Raw genomic sequence first — 23,389 nt, 5'->3', positions numbered from 1 at the left:
TGAAGGAGGTGAATGGTAGTCGATATGTCCGCGGCGCACTGTTGTTCCGACTTGGCTTGAACGAGCCAGTCGTCCAGGTAGGGGTAGACATGGATGTTCTGCCTCCTGAGGTGCGCTGCTACTGTCGCCAGGCACTTGGTAAACACCCTTGGGGCAGTGGTGACTCCGAAGGGTAGGACCTTGAACTGATAATGCCTGCCTTGGATAGTGAACCTGAGGTATTTTCTGTGGGACGGGTGTAGTGGAATGTGGAAATAAGCATCCTTGAGGTCTAAGGTTGCTAAGAAGTCTCCTTGGTTTAACAAGGGAAGAATCTGTTGGAGTGTAAGCATATGGAAATGTTCTGACAGTATATACAGGTTGAGGGGACGGAGATCCAGAATTGGTCTGAGAGATCCGTCCTTCTTTGGAATAAGGAAGTACAGGGAATATACCCCCGTGCCTTCCTCCCCCACTGGCACGAGCTCGATTGCTCCTTTTTGCAGCATCACCACCACTTCCTGCTGCAATAAGTGCAAGTGCTCTGCGGACATAGGCCTTTGCCTTGGTGGAATGTTGGGTGGAGTGGATTTTAACTCTAGACAATAACCGTACTGGACAAGTTGTCGCACCCACCTGTCTGTGGTGATGTTTAACCAGACGGGCAGGAACTGCTGTAGTCTCCCCCCGACAGGTGTTAAGTGGTCGGGGGGCAGTGACAGAGAGTCACTGTTTGCTTGGGGTAGAGGAGCGTGAGTTGTTGTTCCCTCTGCCGCGTCCTCTGGTGCTGTTTCCTCTGTAGCCCCCCTTGTTCTGTTTGGGGTACGAGGATTGTGCTCCACCTCTAGAGAATTGTGACTGCTGACCCATCTGTCCTCTGGTGACTCCACGTGCACCTGAGCGACGAAAATTATTGCCACGAAACTGTTGTGATTGTAGGGCCCCCATAGACTTAGCAGTTTCGGTGTCTTTTTTAATTTTTTCTAGGGTGGTGTCAACATCTGGACCAAACAGTCTATCAGGATTGACTGGTTGATTAAGTATGGTTGTTTGAATGTCAGGTCTAAACCCCGATATGCGGAGCCACGCCTGTCGTCTCAGCATGACGCTAGTGTTAATGGTCCTAGCGGCTGTGTCCGCGGCATCAAGTGCACACTTTATGGCCGCGTTGGAGATCAGTTGTCCTTCCTGTATAATCATTTTGGTGCCCTCTTGAAACTGCGGAGGCAGGTGTTGCACAATTTGCTCTAGGGTGTCGTAATGCGACCTATCATAACGTGCCAATAGTGCCTGTGTATTTGCAATACGCCAGAAATTGGCAGCCTGCGCAGCTACTCTTTTGCCTCCTGCCTCTAGCACTTTGGACTCCTTATCCGGGGGAGGAGCTTCACCCGTTGTTTGGGAGTACGCCCTTTTTCGGGCATTTGCGACCACCAGGGAGTCAAGCGGCAACTGTCCCCGAATGTATGCAGGGTCTGCAGGTGCTGGTCTGTACTTCTTTTCAATACGTGGATTGACCACCCTCGCCCTGGTAGGCTCTTTAAAGATGTCCGCAGCATGCTTGAGGACCCCTTTGAGCATAGGCAGTGTCTTTACAGTTCTTTCCGAAACTGAAAAAGTGTCAAATAGAAAGTCTTCTTCAACTGGGTCAGCATGCATGTCTACATCATGATTAGCAGCTGCCCTCTCAATGAGTGCATGGAAACCTGCAGAATCCTCTGTTGGGGATGCACGTGTACTGAAAGGCTGTGGGTCCTGTCCCACATTTTGGGTGCCTTGGTCACCAATGTCATCATATGAATCTGGCTGTGCATCTGGTTCATTGACTGGGAAAGTGTATTGGTCATCTTCATCATATCCCTCACTTTCAGAGTGGTCTGGAGAAGGAGTTGGGCTCCTTCTTTGAGGGGGCTGGATAGGTTCCATGAGGCCTGAGGCGTTCTGTGGAAACTTTTTCTTCTTCAGGGGGATGACATAGGATTCAACCGGCTGTGAAGTGATCCTCCTCTTGCAAAGGGTCAATTTGCCCGTTTCTGCGTCGATAAAACGCTCAGAATCCTCTTCTGAGTCGAGTACTCGACCTGAAAGTGCCCCTGCCGTTGAAGAATCCGACTTCTTTGGCGTCGATTTTGTTGAAAAGGCCTTCGGCGCCTCTTTTGGCGGCAGAAGGAAGAGGAGTTTACTCGCAGGCTTGACCGGAATGTCTATCGCCTTCTGTGGCGATGGCGTCGGCGCCGACGAAGCAGAGGCCTTCTCCCTAATTCTTTGTAGTGAAGAAGCGATGGGGGACGCGTCACTTACAGTGGCCTTCGGCACCAACGAGGAGGCCTTGACCTTGCCTTCGGATCCGACGTCCTGTTGGCCCTTCTGAGTTTTGGACGATGATGCCGCATCCGCCGCCCCAGAGTCCTTGGACCAAAGCGCAGATGTGCCAGCCTTCGATCCGTGTGACTTTGACGGCTCTGTCTCTACCACGCGTCCGACAAACGAAGTCCCAGTCGGAACTGGAGCCGTGTCGCTGGCTTTGGCGGGCTTTGCCGGCGTCGCAGCGGTTGACCTGTGCGTGCCACCCTTCTTAGAGGATCCCTCTTCTGGCGCCGATTTCGACACTGTGGAATCGACAAATTTCTTCGACTTCTGTGGACCGGAGGTCGACGGAGTCGATGAAGCAGCGGGTTTAGTCGTTTTTGGTGGGACGGCCGCCATCTTAGGGACGCTCGAGTCCTTAAGTTTCGGTTTCGATTTTGGGTCGGCCATTTTAGGTGTAGTCGATACCGTAGGTTTCAGTTTCGGTTTCGATACCGTCTGCGCAGCAAGTATGTCCGTGGCCGGGGCTGAAGGCGGGGCCGTGGCTTGCGCTACGGGGTCTTGGGTAAGGCCGACAGGCGATCCCGTGACCCGCTCTTTATGTCCGTAAACTTCGGGGCATAGCTCGTCCCCTGAGCTATCTTCCGCGGCCCCATAAACCTCTTCGACGTCCCCTACCTCGTTGACGTATTCAAGGCCTTGACCCACGACTCCGTCGTCGTCTTCCGGATCTGCCTCGACCTCCGTCTCGGGCGGGGAGATTTGAAGATGATGGCTCTGGTCCTCCTCTTCTTGGTCGTCGAAGATGTTTTCTGGATCCGGGGCCGCTTGTTTGGCCTCAAGGCGCACCGCGCGCCGAATCTTGAGTGTCTTCTTGGACCTGAAACTCGCACAGGCCCTGCAGTTGTCTTCGTTATGGTCTGGTGAAAGGCATTTGTTACAGACCGGGTGCACGTCTATATGTGGGTATTTGGACCCACAGAGCGGACAGAGCTTAAACGGACTCCGCTCCATGCTGTAAAGTACGCTGTCGAGTCGCGATGAGAAGGCCTCGATGTCCGAAGAGTGCAAATACTCCGCTGATTCCGGCTCCGAGAGACGGAAGAACTCGAGACCGCACGCAAACAATACCGACGTAAAAAATACAAGGCCTTTTGGCCGTTTAAAGTTATGTTTTCTCGGTTCCGACAGAGAGACGTCGAGACCGCATCCGAACCCAATGGCGGAAAAAAACAATCTGGGGATGGAGCCGATGCCCATGCGCACTGTAGTCCAGGGGAGGAGCCACCTATCTCAGGATACTTCGAAGACTCTTCCAGGACAACAATGTGCGATCATCCGGACCCAACACTAGGCGGCGATCTAATGCTAAGATATGAATTTAGCAGCCCACATGCCTCGAACATTGTATTGTCGCTGAAATCCATTTTGCAATGGTTTGTTTCGTTACTCCCGGGCCATTATAGCCGTGACCATAGGCTACGAATGACTGGTTCGTTTTGCGAATGTCTTTGCTTCTATGCAAGTAAACCTTTAGCCATCGTTTGATGTCTAAAGTGTGAAGAGCCTGTCCCGTAAATGTGGATGGATTAGGGACGAAAGTGCAAAGAATAATTGGTTCATTTAGATAGAATTGGGAAGGAATCTTGGAGAGGAACCTCGTGTTCGTTCTATGGAGAACATACTCATCTGTAAAGTGAAGAAAAGGTTCTTGAATGGCAAAGGCTTGTACCTCACTGACCCTCCTGGTATATGTGAGTGCAAGGAGCACAGCAACTTTCCTTGGGAGAAATTTTAATTCAGTCGGATGGATAGGCTTTAAAGGTTGCTTCATCAGCTGTAAAAAGACTACGCTAGGGTGCCATTCAGGGCGAGGAGAGAACGTCTGCACCATGAAATATCCACAAGGTGGACCTTTACTAAAGAGTAAACTATTCCTGACATGGCCAGGGAGAGAAGGTAGGGTAGGATCTGTTCAGAATCAGCGTGGAACAGATTCAAGTTTTTCTGTGGACACCAATGGTAAAACCTCTTCTACTTTGACCTATAAGTCTTGTTTGAGCCTTCCGCTCTATATTTAGCAAGGACATCTTTATAGAGTACAGCTTTAAATTCCTGTATTTGTAGAACTCAGGAGCCATGCGTGCAAATGAAGAGAGGCTGGATCCGGGCGACAAATCTGACTGCTGCACTGGCAAGAGCCAAATGAGCTTGGTCTCCGACAGTAGGAGAAGCTCCGATAACCAATGCTGCCTGGGCCACTTGGGAGCGATCAAAAGGAGGCAACTGTGCTACACCTTCATCTTGGTGAGGACACTGGGAATCAGTGGGATGGGGGAAACGCATACGCATAGATCCCGGTCCAGCACCTTGAAAGGGCATTACCCCCACCACTCTGGTAGAGGGAATCAACATGCACAGAACCAGCATTTTGCATTGGTTTCTGTCGCAATGAGATCCAACACCAGCTTCCCCCATTCTGAGAATATCATGCTCAGTTGCCATTAGTCAAGTTCCCACTAGTGGATCTAGCCTTGGTCCTGCTCAGGGCACATGCCAGTGTGATGTGGACTCTGGACAGTTGTTCAGCCTTCAGTGATATCTTGTGGGATGAGAGCCAATCCCAAAGCTCTTGAGCTTCCAGGGACAGTGTTAGAGATAGAGTTCCTCCCGGTTTGTTGACATGTTGGCAGTATTGTTGGTACGAACCAGCACGGAGGAGTTTGTGATTCTCTGGAGGAAAGCCTGTAGGGAGTGTAAATTGGTTTTGAACTCCAAGCTGGTAATGTGCAGAGATTTCTGACTTGCCAACAATCTTCCCTGGATCTTCAGGTCCTGCATGTGACCTGCCCAGCCCTCCATGGAAGCACCCGTAGTGATTATAAAATCCGGCACTAATGGCAGGAATGTGAGGCCTTGAGAGAGATGCAGTGTGTGAGACCACCATGCCAGTGTGGGTAACATCCAAGAGGAAATAGAGATCAAGTCATTGAAGGACCCTTCTGACTGGATCCAGTGGAGTTGTAATTCTTCTTGCGTTTATCCCATCTTGAGATGTTCCAATGGAAACAAGCTAATAACGCATGAGATCATGCCTTGGAGTGATTTGAACAGTCTCACATAAACGTACTGTCTTTTTTGCAATGCTTTGTGCCAGACGTGCCAATTTTGTTTGCCTTTCTTGGGAAGAGGAAGACTTTGTTCTGTATGATGTCAAGATAGACTTCCAGGAATATCCTCGTCTTACTAGGTGTGGTGGAGGGCTTCAACCAGTTAACAGAGAGGCCTAGTTTGCGAAACAAGGAGAAGCAAGCTTCTGTTGCACTGGTAGCTTAACCTGCTGTTGGGGATTTTCATTAGCCAGTTGTCGAGGTAAGGAAATGCCTGTTGACCTTCCTTGTTGAGGACTGCTGCTACAGGTGCCATCATTTGGTAAATATCCAATGTGCAGACCGGAGACTTAAGGGTAGAACTTTAAATTGGTAATGGATACCTGCTACTGTGAAGTGAAGATATTGGCAGTACGTGGGATGGATGTGTATATGGAAGTAGGAATCTTCCAGATCTAGGGATGCCATAAAATCACTAGGCGTAGGGTGGCCATGTGTTGGGGTCATAGGCCTGCGTCTAAATTCGCCCACTGGCTTGAGGACGCCTCTAAATGCCGGACCTTACTTTCGGAATTTTGGGACTTGATGCCTGCGAGGTCTCGCGCATTGGCACCCCACCCGCGGCGGCCACCGGTGCTGGTCGGTAATTGCCTCCCATACTCCTCCGTCCCCCCGTGCGCATGTACCTGGCATTTGTATACTCATGGTGCTCACACCTCCTCCCTGGTGACATTCTTCGTGTCTATTCTACTGTCATACTTATAGCATTTGGTCTGTGATTACTGTATTTGAGGACTGTCTTTACTTGCGCGACAATGGACTTGGAATCTACTGTGTATGCCGTTCTGATCTGATGCAAAATGTACTCTGAATGTTTTTGAACTTGTCAATAAAGGTTTTGAAAATCAAAAAAAAAAAGGGGATGCCATAAAATCTCAGCTGTTGGTGCAGTGAAAAATGTCCCGGAGAGATCACCCAGAAGGTTTGTTTGCAGAGGAATTGGTTTTGTTTTCTGAGATCTAGGATCGGTCTCCACTCCCCTGATTTCTGGTGGATGAGGAAAAAACTGGAGTAGAATTTTTTTCCTTTCTGCATTGTTGGGACCATCTCTATTGCCCCTTTTGAGAGCATTCATCAAACTTTTTTCTGCAGTAAGTGAAGATGAGGGGGGGGGGCTCCCTTTGGCAGAGTAGGTGGTGGTCTCTGTGTAACCTTCAGGGTATGATCATAGGTGACTAGGTCCAAAACCCATCTGTCTGAGGTGATGGTTTGCCAATGAGGGAGGTAGAAAGGAAATCTTCGCACCAACGGAATGAATGGATATCGTAGCTGGTACCCAGAGATGGTCACTGTTTCAGCTCTGGGAGGGAGGTCATCTGCGAAGCTCTTGTTTGGAAAAAACAGCTGCAGTATGATTGTTGCTGGTATCCTGTCCTATGTTGCGGCTGGTATGATTGGTAAGACTGTGATCGCTGGTATCTGCTCTTGTATGAGGAGAACCCACGCCACTGAGCTCTTCTGAAGGACACTTTACAGTATTGAAGGGTACCCAAAGACGTTGCCGTTTTGGTGTCTGTCTTTATGGCTAGGAAGAACAAGTTACTTACCTTCGGTAACGCTTTTTCTGGTAGATACAATATCTGCCTGTGGATTCCTCACCTTGTGAATATCCCCCTGCATCAGCAACATTCGGAAATTCTTTTGTAGCTTCGCGCCGACGTGGACCTGGACGTCATAGAGGCACGGCATCGCTCGCGACTCGGCTGATGTCACCGACGCCTATAATAGGCCCACGCCGGCGTCATGACATCAGTTCCGCCCTTTTTTCCGTGCCTTCGAGGCAAACGGACGGACCAATGACAGTAGACATAAACACAGTATACGCAGTACCAATATCAAGGTAACACACACAGTGTGAAGTAAATGCAATAAAACATATGACAATAAAATAAATACATAATAGAAACACTGGCATAGATTCCATACATTCCATTACATTTACTCAGGTATAGAAGAGTGGACAACGGGGAGGCGGGTGGGTCAGTAAGGAATCCACAGGCAGATATTGTATCTACCAGAAAAAGCGTTACCGAAGGTAAGTAACTTGTTCTTCTGATAGATACATCTGCAGTGTGGATTCCTCACCTTGTGAATAGAGTCCCACAGCAGTCCCCACTGAGGGAGGAGGGTGTCCACTCTTCTAAACCAGGAAATCCTGAAGGACAGAGCGCGCAAAGAGGCCGTCCCTCCTCACCTCGGAATCCAAGCAGTAATGCTTCGCGAAAGTGTGGAGGGTAGACCAAGTCGCCACCCTACAAATATTCTCCACAGGAACACCTTTAGCCAATGCAGAGGTTGACGACTTAGCCCTTGTAGAATGAGCCCTTATACCCTCTGGAGGTTCCTTACCGGCCAAAGAGTAGCAGATCTTTATACAGAGGACAATCCATCTTGATAAAGTTCTTTTATGGACCGCTCTTCCTTTCTTGCAGCCAGCAAAGCCAATGAAGAGCTGGTCATCCAACCGACAGTCTTTAGATCTGTCCAAATAAAAGGACACCGCCCTCTTGGGGTCCAGGCGGTGCAACCTCTCCTCCTCCTTGGAAGGGTGTGGGGGAGGATAAATGGTAGGGAGGGTAACAGATTGACCAAGGTGGAAAGGAGTTACCACCTTAGGCAGAAAAGCAGCCGTGGTCCTAAGAACCATTCTATCAGCATGAATGGACAAGAAAGGGGGCTTGGAACTAAGAGCTTGAAGCTCACTAACCCTCCTTGCCGAGGTTATTGCAACGAGGAAAACTGTCTTAAGGGTTAAAAGCCTCATAGGACATTTGTGAAGAGGCTCAAAGGGAGCACCCATCAAAAAGGTCAAGACAAGATTTAAGTACCACTGAGGCACAATAAAAGGAGTAGGAGGGAACTTATTTGTGAGGCCCTTCAAAAACCTAAGAACAACAGGAGACTTAAAAAGAGACGGCTGGTCAGGCATGCAGAGAAATGCCGACAGTGCAGAAAGATAGCCCTTCACTGTGGCAACATCAAGCCCCTGTTGCGCCAGAGAAAGAGCAAACTGAAGAACATCAGACAAATGGGCTCTCAAAGGATCTATAGACTTCTATCCACACCAAGTGACAAATTTAGACCACCTATAAGAATAAATGGACTTAGTGGGTCACGCCTGGCTGACAAGATGACATCCACCACGTCAGGCGGGAGAGAAAAAGAACTCAGGTTGCCCCGTTCAATCTCCAGGCATGAAGGTGTAAGGTCTGGAGGTGGGGGTTTAGAACCTGCCCCTCCATCTGGGAGAGGAGATCTGCCCTGTGAGGGAGACGGAGCGGCGGGTGAGAGGAGAGGTGGAGAAGGTCTGAGTACCACACCCTTCTTGGCCAATCCGGGGCGATCAATATGACTTGGGCCCGGTCTTGGCGAACTTTCCTCAGAACCCGAGGAATCAAGGGTATGGGAGGAAACGCGTAGAGGAGTTGCGAGTCCCAACTCAACTGAAACGCGTCCCCCAAAGCTCCTCGCATCGGATACTGGAGACTGCAGAATGACAGGCAGTGAGCATTCTCGCTAGTGGCGAACAGGTCCACCCGAGGAGTCCCCCAAATCTGAAAGATGTTGTGAACAACCTCCGGGTGAAGCCTCCACTCGTGGTCGGCAGAGAACTGCCGACAGACTGTCTGCACGAACGTTCTGAACTCCGGCCAGGTGATTTGCCATCAGACATATCCGATGGTCCTGAACCCAGGACCAGAGACGCAGAGCCTCTCTGCAGAGACACTGCGACCCCACTCCTCCCTGCTTGTTGATTTACCACATCGCAGTCGTGTTGTCCGTCAGGACCTGAACAGACCGCCCGCGAAGGGAAGGGAGGAAGGCCTTGAGCGCAAGACGTTGTAATAACCGACTTTTCCGACCCTTTTTAGAAGGAGGATGATGGAGGATGACTCCAGCCTATTACCCTTATAGTATAGGGATTAGGGCTATAAGTAGGACCTATCCATAAGGCACAGTAGTGCATTTTCGTACCCTTTTCTTTAGATCAGGGCTTATAAGCTAAAGCTAGGGGATAGATATATAAGTATTAGGGATGATCCATCCTTTTGTAAGAGTACATTACACAGGGCGATTTATGTTTCATTTTCACTTGTGATCCTAAGGCGATTTCTGAATGCCTGCGTTTAAAATTACGAGCTGCCACTACTTTTTCTGCTCACCAACGATTGCTTTGTTTACGAAGACTTCCGAATTCATGTACTTCTGTTAAAAATAATATGACATGTAAAAGTTTATTAGTTGTTCCTAGCTATTATCGTCCTATGTTGTTACCTAATGGCTGGCTCTTTTCATGTGGGAATACTTCTTGGCCCTATATTCCTGCTAATGTTACCGGAGGTCCGTGTGCTATCACTAGATTGAGTTTACTAATGTTTTCCTCACACCCTGGTTCCCATTCCCGTGTGGTACGAGACTCTATGACATTACAAGAAGACTGTGATTCCTCCGTTCACCTTTACTCTAAATCGGAGTATCTTAGTTTAGCTTTTTCTATTATTGGTGTCCCAGCATTGGCTGTTTACAATGCTAAAACTATTGGCAAGATGGCATGCTGGATGGTTAAATCCATTAATCAAACCTCGACTGTATTATCTGATTTATTATTAGATGCCCAGGGTGAAAGACGAGCCATTTTACAAAATCGCGCTGCGATTGATTATTTGTTGCTGAAACATGGACATGACTGTTCTGACTTTGAGGGCCTCTGCTGTTTTAATTTGTCTGACCATTCTAAATCAATCCAAGCCCATATTGACAAACTCCACGATTTGACTACAGAAGTTAGACAACATCTTGATCAGGGCTGGTTCGACTGGCTCTTTAATTGGTTACCAGACTTACATTCTTTACGACAGATTTTAGGGGGTATTATAATTTTTATTTGTATTTTAGTAGCTATTTGCTGCTTTATCCAGTGCATTCCCTCTTTATTGCAATTTTGTAGACTTGGTAGAAAGAATAGATCAGTTAATTTTGTTTCTTATTATTTCTCCACGGATGTTAGTTCGATATAGAATCTGGCTAATAGACTGGAGTCAAGGGTGAAATGTAATAACCGACTTTTCTGACCCTTTTTAGAAGGAGGATGATGGAGGATGACTCCAGCCTATTACCCTTATAGTATAGGGATTAGGGCTATAAGTAGGACCTATCCATAAGGCACAGTAGTGCATTTTCGTACCCTTTTCTTTAGATCAGGGCTTATAAGCTAAAGCTAGGGGATAGATATATAAGTATTAGGGATGATCCGTCCTTTTGTAAGAGTATTAGTACATTTTCTATGGAGTCATGCATATTTTGGGCCTTGCAGGCCTTAAACGGGACAGACTCCATCTTGCCCTCTGCCCGGTAGCTGGAGAGGCTTTCTAGGTTAAATGTAATGTTTTAGTTTCAAGGTGTTGTTCGCTTGGAGAGAACCGGTTCAGGCTGGCCCTTATCGAAAGACTGTAATTTTCTCCACTCCGAAGACACAACTGCAGGCCGGCCGGCTGGGAACGTGTCCTTGGTACGGGGAGGTACAAGAATTTGGTGGGCGGCAGGTTACTGGCCGTAACTTTCCATGAAGGGACAGCTTCCATATTAGTGAAAGTGTTAGGCACTGAGTCAGTCAGTCCGTAGGCGGCAGCTAGCCGTTAGCATCTCTGCCATTAATTATTTCTGCGGCAGACAATCGCCATTTTGAAGTCTGAGAAAAGCCGAAACTCTCTGAGAGCGAGAGAGAGAGAGAGAGAGAGAGAGAGACGGTAGTTGATAACTAGCAAGGTTCCAGTGCCTTGGAGGGAAGCAGAGGAGGTTGAGCCTAGCGGTGCAGACGTGTACTTGTGACGGCTGAGGTGGACCCCCCGAGACGAGCCAAGACACAGAGAGAGACGAGACGAGAACCTAGATGACTGCCGAGTCCAAACTTCATATTAACCAGGTGATATCTGCCCCTTCCCTTGCGAAGCGCGCACCTTAACCTCTATCTTTTCTTTGCAGCATATATATATCGTGTAGTATTGTGTTTATTCTTTATATTGTAATAAATGCCCCCATTTTTGGTGAACCGACATGTGCCTTGTATTCTTGTTCAATCGTTGTGATCTAGTTCTTCTAGTCAGGTGTTGTTTGCATGAACGGATGTGGATCCCGGTCAGGTAAGGAATGACTGAACAAGTAGGGAGGCAGAAAACAGTTGATGTCAAGAGCAGAAGGCACACCTTGTGATTCGAACACTACACTAATTTCCATTGCCGTAGTTTTACCCTGAATAGATAATTGCAGATTTCATCCCTGAGGATTCATAGGAAAGTGATCGTTGTTGGTACACGGCGTTAATGAGAGCACCTAAGGATAGGTGTGTAGGTCTGCTGGATTGTAGACCGTGTGTAAGTGAGAGCACCGGGGGGATACGGTGCAGAGGCCTGCCAGATTGTAGGTCGTGTGTAAGTGAGAGCACCCAAGATTGAGGGGTGTGTAGGTCTGCTGGATTGCAGATCGGGTATAAAGGAGAGCACTGGGACTGCAGGCCCACGTGTGTAGACGCGCCGGATTGCGTGTCAAGTGAATAAAGTGCGAAATGGTACATTATCAGACCTGCCCCAGGGTAGACTAGTCTGGGCTTATGTGGCCGCGAGACTAATAGGTGTGAATAGGATGTTGTAGAACCAATGCTTGTTTATTGCTATTTTTCCCATCCTTAGGTACGAGATGTTATACATATGCCTATACCCATTGTAAATACGTTCTAAGGAGGGAGTTGTTTACGTTCCGGCTGGATTAGAGGGGCTCCTAGGAGCGGATTCCATCTGGTCCAAAAATCTGGTCGGTACAGACGTATCGCCCGTAATTCCAGCAGGTTGATGTGAAGCAACCTTTCCTCTGGAGACCAAAGACCCTTGACCTCCAGGTCCCCCAGATGAGCACCCCACCCCAGAGTGGATGCATCCGATATTACCGTGGCCACCGGAGGAGGCAGCTGAAAAGGCTTCCCTTGAGACAGGTTGCCTTCTACGCTCCACCAAGTTAGATCCGCTGCAGTTTCTCTGGAGATCCTCACTGACTCCCTGAGATCCCCGTTGTGCTGATACCACTGCCTGCGGAGGCACCACTGGAGTGCCCTCATGTGCCAGCGTGCATGGTTGACCAACAGAATGCAAGAAGCCATCAGACCGAGCAGACGTAAGACCTTCAGGACTGGAACAACCGCTCCATTGAAGAATAAAGGAATCATTTCCTGTATGTCGCGAATCCTTTGAGGAGGAGGGAATGTGCGACATACAGTAGTGTCCAGTACCGCACCTATGAACAGGTTGCGCTGGGAGGGCACCAGGTGAGACTTGGGTACATTTATCGAAAAATCCAAACTGTGCAACAACTGAGTTGTCTCATGCAGATGATGGAGCACTATCTCCGGAGATTCCGCTTTGATCAGCCAATCGTCCAGATACGGGAATACAGGTATCCCTGACCTTCTGAGATGTGCTGCCACCACAGCCATCACCTTGGTGAAGACTCGAGGCGCAGTAGTAAGACCAAACGGAAGGACCGCAAACTGGTAGTGTTGCGACCCAACCGTGAAACGGAGATACTTTCTGTGCGACTTCAGGATTGGGATATGAAAATACGCATCCTGCAAGTCGAGCGACACCATCCAGTCTTCTTCCAGCAGCGCTTGAAGAACCTGAGCAAGGGTGAGCATCTTGAACTTCTCCTGTTTCAGGTAAAGGTTCAAGATCCTGAGATCCAGAATCGGCCGAAGCCTGCCATCCTTTTTGGGGATCAGGAAATACCGGGAGTAGCATCCCTGACCCCTCTCCTGCCCCGGAACCACCTCTATCACACCTTTTCGAAACAGTGCCAGGACTTCTTCCTGCAGGAGAAGCAGGTGGTCCTCCGAACAATAACCCTGGCAAGGAGGATAATTTGGGGGAAACTCCCGAAAGGGAAGAGCATACCCATTCTCTATAAGATTGAGAACCCAAAGATCCGATGTTATCAATTCCCAATCTTGAAGAAAATGGGTAAGCCGGCCCTCCACTGGGCCCACATGAACCGGAATGGCGGATCTAGGGCTGCTTTGCTGCGGAGGCTGGGGGCTGGGAAGGGGAAGAGGGGGAAGAAGAGGAAGCGTTACGGCCCGGGACCTCTGCTTGCCTCTATAAGATCTATACAACGTGTTTTGCTGCTGCTGCGGCTGCTGCTGGGTTGACTTATAGGTTTGAAAAGAAGACCTACTAAATCCTCTTGAATGTCTACCAAAAGTGCCCCTGGTCTGAAGGCCCAATGACTTCGCAGTCGCCCTGCTGTCTTTAAAGCGTTCCAAAGCGGGTCCGCTTTTTTCCCAAACAATCCAGACCCGTCAAATGGAAGATCCATCACTGCCGCCTGGACATCTCTGGAAAACTCACTTGACTTCAGCCAAGCAGCTCTTCTTGTGGCTACGGAAGAACCCATGACCCTAGCCACAGAGTCTGCGTGTCCAATCCACTTTGAATAACCTGCCTTGCTGCAGCTTGAGTATCAGAGATTACCTCTTGGAAGTCTTTTCTATTCTCCTCAGGCACCTTAGGCACCAACTGCTTCACAGTGTCCATAAGAGCGTGGATATAACGCCCCATCAAGCAGGTAGCATTCGTGGATTTCAAAGCCATACTGGCAGAAGAGAAAACCTTCTTAGCAGCCTGATCCTGCTTTCTCGACTCCTTTTCCGCTGGGACCTGCGGAAATGCACCCGTAGACCTCTTGGAACAGGCAGCCTGCACCACCAAACTCTCTGGTAGCGGATGAGAGGTTAAAAACTCCGGGTCTTCAGGAGCTGCCCTATACCTCCAAATCTCCAAAACTGGATCCTTTAAGGCATCATTAAAAGGCAGCAACGATTCAGTCACTGAAGAAGGAGAATGAAGGACCTCCGTGAGCATATTAGATTTAAATTCTGCAGTTGGTAGAGCAATATTCAACAAACCTGCAGCCTTCTTAATCACTACATGATAAGGCGTCACATCCCTTGAGGGTTCATCAGAAACCGAAGCAAGGTCCCAATCAGGTGACAGTTCCAGGCCACTAGCCACAGACAGGTCCTCAAAAGGATCCTCAGAATCCTGTAGTTCGCCTTCCTCCAGATTTTCCTCTAGATATCTTTCCTCCTCCATCAACCTCTGGGCCTCACGCCTTGATCTTTGCTTCACAATCGAAGCCAACGGATCCGCAATCGACTCCGACGGAGCCGGCGTCGAACCCGACGTCGGACGAAGAAGAGATCCACGACGTCAATCAGGGTTCGGCTTCAAAGTTGATGGGACTGGCGTCGACGGAATCGGAGACGCCGACCTCGGCGTTGAAGGCTTCGGAGTCGAAGGCCTCGCCGGATTCGGATAATGCCAATGCGGCGTCGGAGCCGGCATAAAGGGCATAAAGGGCGCAGGTGCATAGGATTGAGGAACACCCAGACCATATGCCATCGGACCCATGGGACCAGCAGGAGCCCCAGAGGGATACATAGCACTTGAATAAAAACCGAACATCGCATTCAGAAAATGCGAAGGATCCTGACCTGGACCTGGGAAGGCTGGATATGAACTCCCAGGCAGATCTCGAGGGCGCGGAGTCGAAGCAGCGTCGACCTCCTCTTCAGGCTGGTGCACCGGAGTCGACCGACCTTCGGGCAACGGAGCCTCTCCCTCTCCAACCACCTCCTCCTCACCTTCATCCTCCCGACCTGAAGGACGGGATGGGGCCGGAGATGGAACAGCTTTCTGCTTCGGCGAACTCGGCGAATTCGCATGCGACGCCTCAGCCTCTGCATCCTGTTCCTCCGAAGCCGAAGATACCACCTTCTCGACCAGCTTCACCTGCGACTTCGGCTTGGAACCCGACTCCTTTCTCGATCGATGTCGGGATTCATGGGTTCTCTTTTTATGCTTCTTTCTCGAAGACCTTGAAGCATGGGCTGAGGACGAATCCGATCGCGACCTCGAGCGCGACCTTGACTTCGAGCGTCGAGTCCGCGATCTTGATTTCTTCTTTCCCTTTCCTTCTTTAAACTTGGCAACCAGAAGTTTTGCTTCTCTTTCCCGGAGGGTCTTTGGAGTCATCTTCCTGCAGGATTGGCAGTCCTCGACGTCATGGTCGGAGCTCAGACACCACAAACAGCATTCATGTGGATCTGTGATGGACATTATCTTATTACATTCTCCGCAGGCCTTAAACCCGGTCTTCTTCGAGGACATGTCGAAAGAAAGCGAAGACAAAGAGACTAGAAACAAATAGCAAGTAACAAAGTTACAGCCAAGGCTACAGACGATCCCAGAAAACCGTTAGCGTCGACGACGCGGAAAAAAGGGAACTGATGTCATCACGCCGGCGTGGGCCTATTATAGGCATCGGTGACGTCAGCGGAGTCGCGAGCGATGCCGTGCCTCTATGACGTCCGGGTCCACGTCGGCGCGAAGCTACAAAAGAATTTCCGAATGTTGCTGACGCAGGGGGATATTCACAAGGTGAGGAATCCACACGGCAGATGTATCTATCAGAAAGCTTTGTTGATGTGTCTGCCAAACAGCATGTCGCCATCATAGGCCTTGTGTGAGAAGTTAGCCTGGCATATGATGTCCACTAGTTCTAGTGGGCACCTTGCACCAGTCTAATCGACCTTTATTGATGGTGGTTGTAAAGTCAACCTTATAGAGAGCTATCCTAGGGGTAGCAATGGTAAGCAGTCTTTAGGCTAAGACTTCAGAGAGCAAACTAAGCTAGTTGTTTTACAAATTATAATCGCTTGAATACCAAATGAAAGCACACCACACAAGGTATATATCAAATATATATGTTTTTATTCTAAACACAACCCCTCTGCACTCTTTATGAGGTCAGAGGTAAAAGTACAATACAAGTTACTTAATTAGCATACGATAAGTTGCACAGTATATACGTTTTGCCCTAGGGGCCTCACAAACCATATACTAAAATAGTGGTATAAGAACCACGTGAGAAATAGAAAGCAGGCCTGGGGCCTGTGGAATCGCTGGGGCTACTCTAAACAAACAAAGGTTAAGATGTAGGAGGCCCATGGGAGAGGCGTGCAGTGTCTAAACACAGCCGCGGGTTACCATTGACTTTCTATGGGAAACTAACAAGTTACAAATGTGCAATTTAAGGACACTTCTAAATGTACTACGATGGAACCCTTTTAGACTTAGACACTAGGAGGGCCAATACCCTCGAGACTACCAGAGTACTCGTGTTACCTAACCCACGGAAGCCGGGTGCATAGGTCTCTTTTGGTGTCGGTTTTCGTCGTCGATTTCAATGGAGATCTGCAAAGAAGTGCTGCAGGCGACCAGAGGAAAAGTGTCCGGGTGGATCCAAGGGTGGATCGAAGATCTGAAGAACCTGAAAGCAGAGAACACAGAGTCTGGGCCACTTGCCAGTGACCAGGGCGGCGACAGAAAGATGCCACCAGATGTCGGGTGATTTCAGGTGAAAAGGTGAAGTTTGTCTCTTCAGCCACGAGGACCAGAGGCGTCAACGACGACCAGGAGCTGGATTCGAGCTGTCCCACAAAGGATCTAGTTGACTGCGGTGTCGGTATCCGGATTGAACCCAACAAGCCTTGGCAAACGCAACCCACGCAGGATATCGAGATGGGCTTTGGTGCAGACCAGCAAGGTCTGTAACTTCTCCTTTGCAGGGAAGTTGGAGCAAGCCTCGAGCAACCAGGAAAGCAAGTTGAAATAAAGGATTGTCTTCTTGGGGGCTCACTAGCCAACGGACTAGGAACTGCGAAGACGTGTTGAGCGGAAATGCACAAAGCGAGCTCACGGGCCACTCGTGGAGTGTGGAGCTCAGAGCTTCGGTGCAAAAGGTGCTCGGGTCTGGGGCTTTAAGCCCCCCAATGCACAACTTCGGGATACCTCGGGAAGTCGATGCAGGTAGCAAAATGCAGGATGTCCAGGAGTTCCGGTCCCATGTCTCTCGTGTCCGCCACGGGACTCAGCTTTGCTGTGAGCGAAGGTCGGGGTCAGAGATGTCTGGAAGTCCGTTTCCTGTGTCACAGATTCTTCGGGATCCGGCGGGAGTCTCGAAAAAGCAGACAGGCAAAGATGCTGTTGGTGCCAGTTTGAACAGGGTAGTCACTCCTTGACCACAAGGGAGATGTCTTCGGTCTTCCAGTCGAAATGGAATGTCGAAGGTCCAGGATATATGTTTCAGAGTTTCGTCCCGGGTAATCTAAAGTCCTAGGGACTGGGATCCTATACTTATAGTAAGTTTAGGAGTTGAACTAACTTTAAAGTCCCTCCTGGGGGGCGGAGCTTGCCAGCAACGATGGCGGACGCCTAAAGTGAGAGCTCCGCGCCGTCACTCCTAACGATCCTGCATTTATCCTGACCAAGCCGAGCAACGAGGGCTGTGACGCTGTTGCCTGGCCCTCGGGGAAGCCTAGCAGCCGGAGCGAAGCCGCGGAACAATTCCGGGCCGCCTGGGTGGAGAACGACCGTGGTCAGGGGCTGCGGCGGACTGGGCCACAAAGCCGGGCTCTCGCCTAGTTCCTACCCCGGAGGACGTCGCAAGACGTGCGGACCGCAAGACGATCCAAACCGCGGTGAGCCTGGACATTGGGTGGTGGCTGCAAGAGAGAAACGGCTCACACTAGGTGCCGTTAACCCCACCCCCCGCGCGCGAGTGTGTTGGGGACTGCCGATGCCTGCCAGCTCCCGCTGCGTCGCAGCAGCCTGCGGGGAAAAGTGCCGGAGAACGCCGCGGAGCCATTTCACCCCTCACTAAGGTGGGGCTTCACCTGGGATACAGGTCGACTGTGGGGACGAGGCGACGGCCTCTGTGTGCTTGCCGAGTACAGACACCTGTGCCCCACAGAATGCACCTAGGACATTGAGGAGCGGGAGGGGCTGCGTAGGGCCGAAATAGCAGACGGAACCTGGCACGACTGGGGCGATCTGGCGCCATATCTGCACACGGAGAAGGGGGCTGCTGCGTATTGCACACACCCGAAGCCGGATCATGACAGTTGGTGAAGCTGCGCCGTAACTGCGGGACCGCCTCAAGGTCATCTGTGGCGCAAACTTGGTGAGAACGGGTGCGCCTGGGAATCACTAGGGAGAGTGCCTGTGTACATTAACTGCCGGCCCGAGTCCCATTGAAGAGCTTCGGGGAGAGAAGCTACGTGGGGCCCCACTGGATGGCAGAGCAGCTGAACAGTTCGAGGGACCCCTTCTGTTCCCTGTGATTTAGCTCCGGGGCCCGTGAAGGAGCAATGCAAAATCTACGGACTTGGTGGGAGATCTGATTCCCCCCCCCCCCGACCCCCCCCCTCACCCTCCCCTCACCCGCCGACTAGACCTGCCACTTGGAGGGTCGGCTGAAGCACCCTGGATTGTGAACCCGAGGTGGCGGCCGACAGTGAACACTGGCGGTGGTCCCGTGGGGAGCGCGAGAAACTTGAAGAATTGGGCGGGGAGGAGTCCGGTTGAGCAGCGAGCGAAGTGTGAACTGGAAGACCGGCTGTGCAGGTCCAGGGCTGGACGGGGTGATTGAAACGCCAACGACGAAAACCCGCAGGGCTGCTGCCGAAAACGCCAACATGGGCAAAGGAGACAAGACGCAGTCAAAACTCGCGTTCGAGCAGCGCAAAACTAGAACCCCGGAAACACAGGAACCCTCGCCTACACAGCAGAGCAAAGGCCTGGAGAACTCGTTCTATGAGGACATCAAGGGGCTCCTAGTCACCATGGAGAAGGGCCTTCAGGACAGCATGGCGGCGATAGGTACGAAAATCGACGCCCTCACTTATCGTATGGACCGGATGTCTGAGCGAGTGGACAAGCATGCGGAGAGGCTAGACATGTCCGAGAGGCGCCTGACTGAAGTGGAAGAGGCCCAAATGGACCTAGACAAAGACCGCAAACAAATTGGGAAGCTCCTCCAGGTCATTCAAGATAAATCAGAAGATTTGGAGGCCCGCTCTCAGCGCTCTAATATACGCATTACGGGCATATCGGAAACAACGCAAGTGGGAAAAATGGAGCTGTTCGTTGAGAAATTACTCACCACATGGTCTAAGGAACGGAGGAACAGTCCTAGAAGCCAGGATGGTGAACAAGAACCGGCCAGCGGACTTGAAGACCAGGAATAGAGCCTTAGAAACGTGCTGTAGCCCGGCGGACTCCTGACTCCAGCTGGGGGCGGGCACCCGAGGGAGAATAGAACAGCGTAGAACATGGTCCCCGGCGGGCTGGGAGCCGGATGGGGCCTGCTCCCTACGGGACTACGAGTGCTGTGAAGCCGCTGTGTACTGGAGATCGATCCAAGTTAATTCTTTGTTGTCTTAATGCGAATGCACTCTGACAGGTTTGGCCAATGGGTCGACTTGTGGCCTTTGGTAGCGTGCGGCCAAAAAGCATTGACCCTGGGGCGGGGGGGGGAGGGAGGCACCGCATTGCTATTGTTGGGGATTCCCTGGGTGGCGGGCGATGACACGGGGTCGGGGGCTTGAGCGCAAAGACACTAAAGGGGTGACGGAGCTAAGAGGCTCTAAATGCCGAGATGTAGTATGCAATTGCTACCTGTACTGACATTGGCGACCTCTGCCCTCGCGCTGATCGCACAAATAAGTCCCTAGGGGGATTACTTGGGTTGTGTGTGTGGGGGGGGGGGGGGGGGGGGGAGGAGGGGGGACGTTCTTCTCATGCTAGGCCGTGTTGTTGGGGCTGGTCTGCTGTGGGTGGAGGGAGGGGGAATCAAGGGAACCGGGGAATGTTCTTGTTTGGTTGTTGAGTCACGATTTATCTTTCCTCAGAGGTCCAAAAGTGTGCGTTATGATATGCCATATGTTCAAACCGCACCTGGCTCGCGGATGTGCCTCGTTGTCACTGCTAACCCTTGTACACCGAGTCGCACTCCCACACCACACGACACGCCTTTATGGCTGAAGTAACCAGTGTACAGTCACATGCACAGCCCACATCGCTCAGCGCCCTTACATGGAATGTCAGAGGGCTGAATGACTACAGAAAGCTCAGAAAGGTGTTAAGCTACCTCAAACGTCACAACATCGACATAGCACTTCTGCAGGAAACGCACTTACCTCTCACTAGTAGGATGCTACACAATAGAGGTCTAGAAGGACATGTAGCAGTGGCTGGGTTCACCACTCATGCAAGGGGAGTCATTACATGGGTAAACCCGAAAACAAGCATTCAAATACAGACACTTAGGGCGGACTCGGAAGGCAGGTATGTTATAGCGTCCTGTAGGGGTTTGGGATTAGACTTGTTAGTTGTCAATACATACGGCCCCAACTATGACTCCCCTGAATTCTATGACGCACTGGCTAGTGAGATTAGTGGACACGGACATCCGCACATACTATGGGGTGGGGACTTCAATTTAACACTTAACCCGGAGATGGACAGATCCTCAGGCCCTCCCCGAAGGCCCTCGGCGGCCGCACTCTCGCTCACTGCAAAACTAATGGTGTTAGATATTGAAGATGTGTCGAGGAGCAGAAATGCTGGTCGTGACGGCTTCACACACTACTCAGCGTATCACGAGATACATACTAGAATCGACTACTGGTTCGCCTCTGCGGGGATTAATCGAACCATAAAGAAATGTAAAGTACTCGCACGCACACTGTCAGATCACTCCCCCATACTGATAGTCATAGAGACCCCGGTGAGAGGGATCACTCCTTACACGTGGCGCTTCCCACCGTACTCGCTCCTAGACCCGATCTTCCGCGGGGAACTTGCGGAGTCAATAGACGTTTTCTATTCGGTGGAGGACTTCCAGACTGTATGGGAGGCTTTTAAAGTCTACATACGGGGTATCGCGATGTCTAAACACTCCAGTGTCCTGAAGGCGACGAGGATCAGGTTGGCAGACTTGGAACATCAGCTGCAAGCTCTTGAGGGGCAGGGGCGTACCGGGCCGGATGACGCCACTGAGGAGGAGATAAAACATCTCCTGGTGGAATTCCATGAAGTGGCAGACAGAGAGGTTCAACACTTGGGCAAATATGCTACGGCTCGCACATACAGTGAGGGGGAGAGGCCTGGCTCGGCACTGGCTAACATCCTCAAGGGCCGAAGGGGGAAGCAGCTGATCTCAGAGCTAAAAAAGGCGGACAGTGACAGAGTCACGGACGAGGCAGATATTGCCTCTGTCTTTAGAGACTACTATTCGGAGCTGTACTCATCTAAAAGTAGGGACATGACGGATGAAATACTGGACTACCTGGAACACATAAAGCTCCTGTTCCTCCCAAACTCTCAGAGGGAATTCCTCATGTGCCCTATACAGCTTGATGAAATCAGAGATGCCCTGGCCTCTATGCGATCGGGCAGTGCGCCGGGTGTGGACGGACTGACAGTTGACTTCTATAAAACTTTTCAGGAACAGCTACTGCCACACATACATACGCTTCTGGAGGACATCTGCATCCAGGGCAGCATGCCTAGCTCTATGAGAGAAGCAATGATTGTCACCATTCTAAAGCCGGGTAAAACACACCACGACTGCGGGTCATACCGACCACTGTCGCTGCTAAACGTTGACACTAAGCTATATGCCAAAGTCCTGGCCACTAGACTGGCACTGCTGGCCCCTGACTTAGTGGCCCCAGAACAAGCGGGGTTCATACCAACCAGAAACCTGACATACAACATCAGAACGGTATTGGGAACTCTCCAACATGTGAAGCGGGACGTACCGGCAGTGGCGGTTTTTCTAGACATGGAGAAGGCGTTTGACTCGGTAAAAAAAAACAACAACAAAAAAACTTTAAAGTCCCTCCTATGGGTGGACCTGGGGTAGGGGTTGTTACACCCCTTCCCCTTTGTCCGGATTCGTGCCAGAGCTGGGGCTGAGTGCCCCAGCAACCGGTTTGAACTGGGAAATGCATGGAGCACCTAGAGTGCCCCAGGCAGTGTCTGAAAAGCAATCACTGAAGGCAGCCCTCCCTGCCCCAATACACAAAGAGCCTGTCTGGGGAGCTGCCAGCGCCTCCCTGGGCAGAAAACCTATTGTCCAGGCCTCCCCTGCCGGAGTTTCATCCAGCAGCAGGAGGGCAGACTCGTGTCTGTGGCAGCAGCATCCATTTTGTGATGCTGAGGCTCTGTTTAACTTTAACCGGGTAAACCAGTAACTACATCTCCCTCTAGAAGGGTGGGATGCTACCCCCGCCGCTATGACTGGCGGGGAGGGGGGGGGGTCTGGATAGTATTCCAAAGCGTTTGACACCTTACACGACATGTTTTGATAAAGCTAAACCAAAGTTAGCATTAACCGCGAAGGATTATAATGCACTTAAGAGTATATGGTATGGCTATATCGTAGAACAGCTATAAGGAGATGGTTCCGAAAGCTGCAGAGGGCTTCAGCTCATGCTAGGGCACCCTCTCACATAAAACCAAGCACTCTGCCTCCAGGATTGTCAAGGTCTGCCTGAGGAGTGACTTATAGGTGTATATGTGTCTATATGTATATATAGATATGGGTATACTATATCTAAGTAAGGGGTGATTACACCACCTTACCCAGGCTGTGTGAACAGACCGGTGGTGTCAGTTTGGAAGGCAAATATGGGTGGCACAATACATGCTACAGCCCCTGGTAGGCATAGGGTGCACCTATGCCCTGGGTACCTATGGAACACTATACAGGGGCTCACAAGGGTGACCCAGTAACCAATCTGGTATGTACCTAAAGTACATGGTGTCAATTTAGAGAGAGAACAGCTGGGCTGTGGGCCTGATTAGCAGGTCCACATCCACACTAAAGTCGAAAAACCAGAGAATCACAGCAAAAAGTGGGCGTAACCATAGGAAGCAGACCCTACTCTCCTACACCTTGTCCAAAATGTTTGTAATTCGGGGCGAAATGAGGTCACTCTTCAGCCACCTTTGGCGTCTTAGGACAGCTGGGCCTGCCAA

At 50.6% G+C, this 23,389-nt stretch overlaps 2 protein-coding genes across 2 annotated transcripts in view; both read right to left on the bottom strand.

Annotated features, from left to right (window-relative positions):
* The window catches only part of LOC147661045 (leucine zipper transcription factor-like protein 1), a 393,806-nt gene that overhangs the window by 186,377 nt on the left and 184,040 nt on the right, over positions 1-23,389 (bottom strand). The gene's annotated exons all lie outside the window — the stretch shown is intronic.
* On the bottom strand, positions 361-14,593 carry LOC147661050 (uncharacterized). Its single transcript, XM_086951369.1, is given in 5 exon segments — positions 361-3,355; positions 3,357-3,391; positions 3,393-3,523; positions 9,620-9,662; positions 13,973-14,593. Coding segments are annotated over 5 exon segments (3,480 nt in total). The 3' UTR covers positions 361-705.

The sequence above is a fragment of the Lissotriton vulgaris genome, unplaced genomic scaffold, assembly GCF_964263255.1.
Source record: "Lissotriton vulgaris unplaced genomic scaffold, aLisVul1.2 SCAFFOLD_803, whole genome shotgun sequence".
In the NCBI taxonomy this organism is placed as follows: Eukaryota; Metazoa; Chordata; class Amphibia; order Caudata; family Salamandridae; genus Lissotriton; species Lissotriton vulgaris.
The sequence above is the reverse complement of the archived record's forward strand: the minus strand, read 5'-3'. Positions and strand labels throughout refer to the sequence as shown.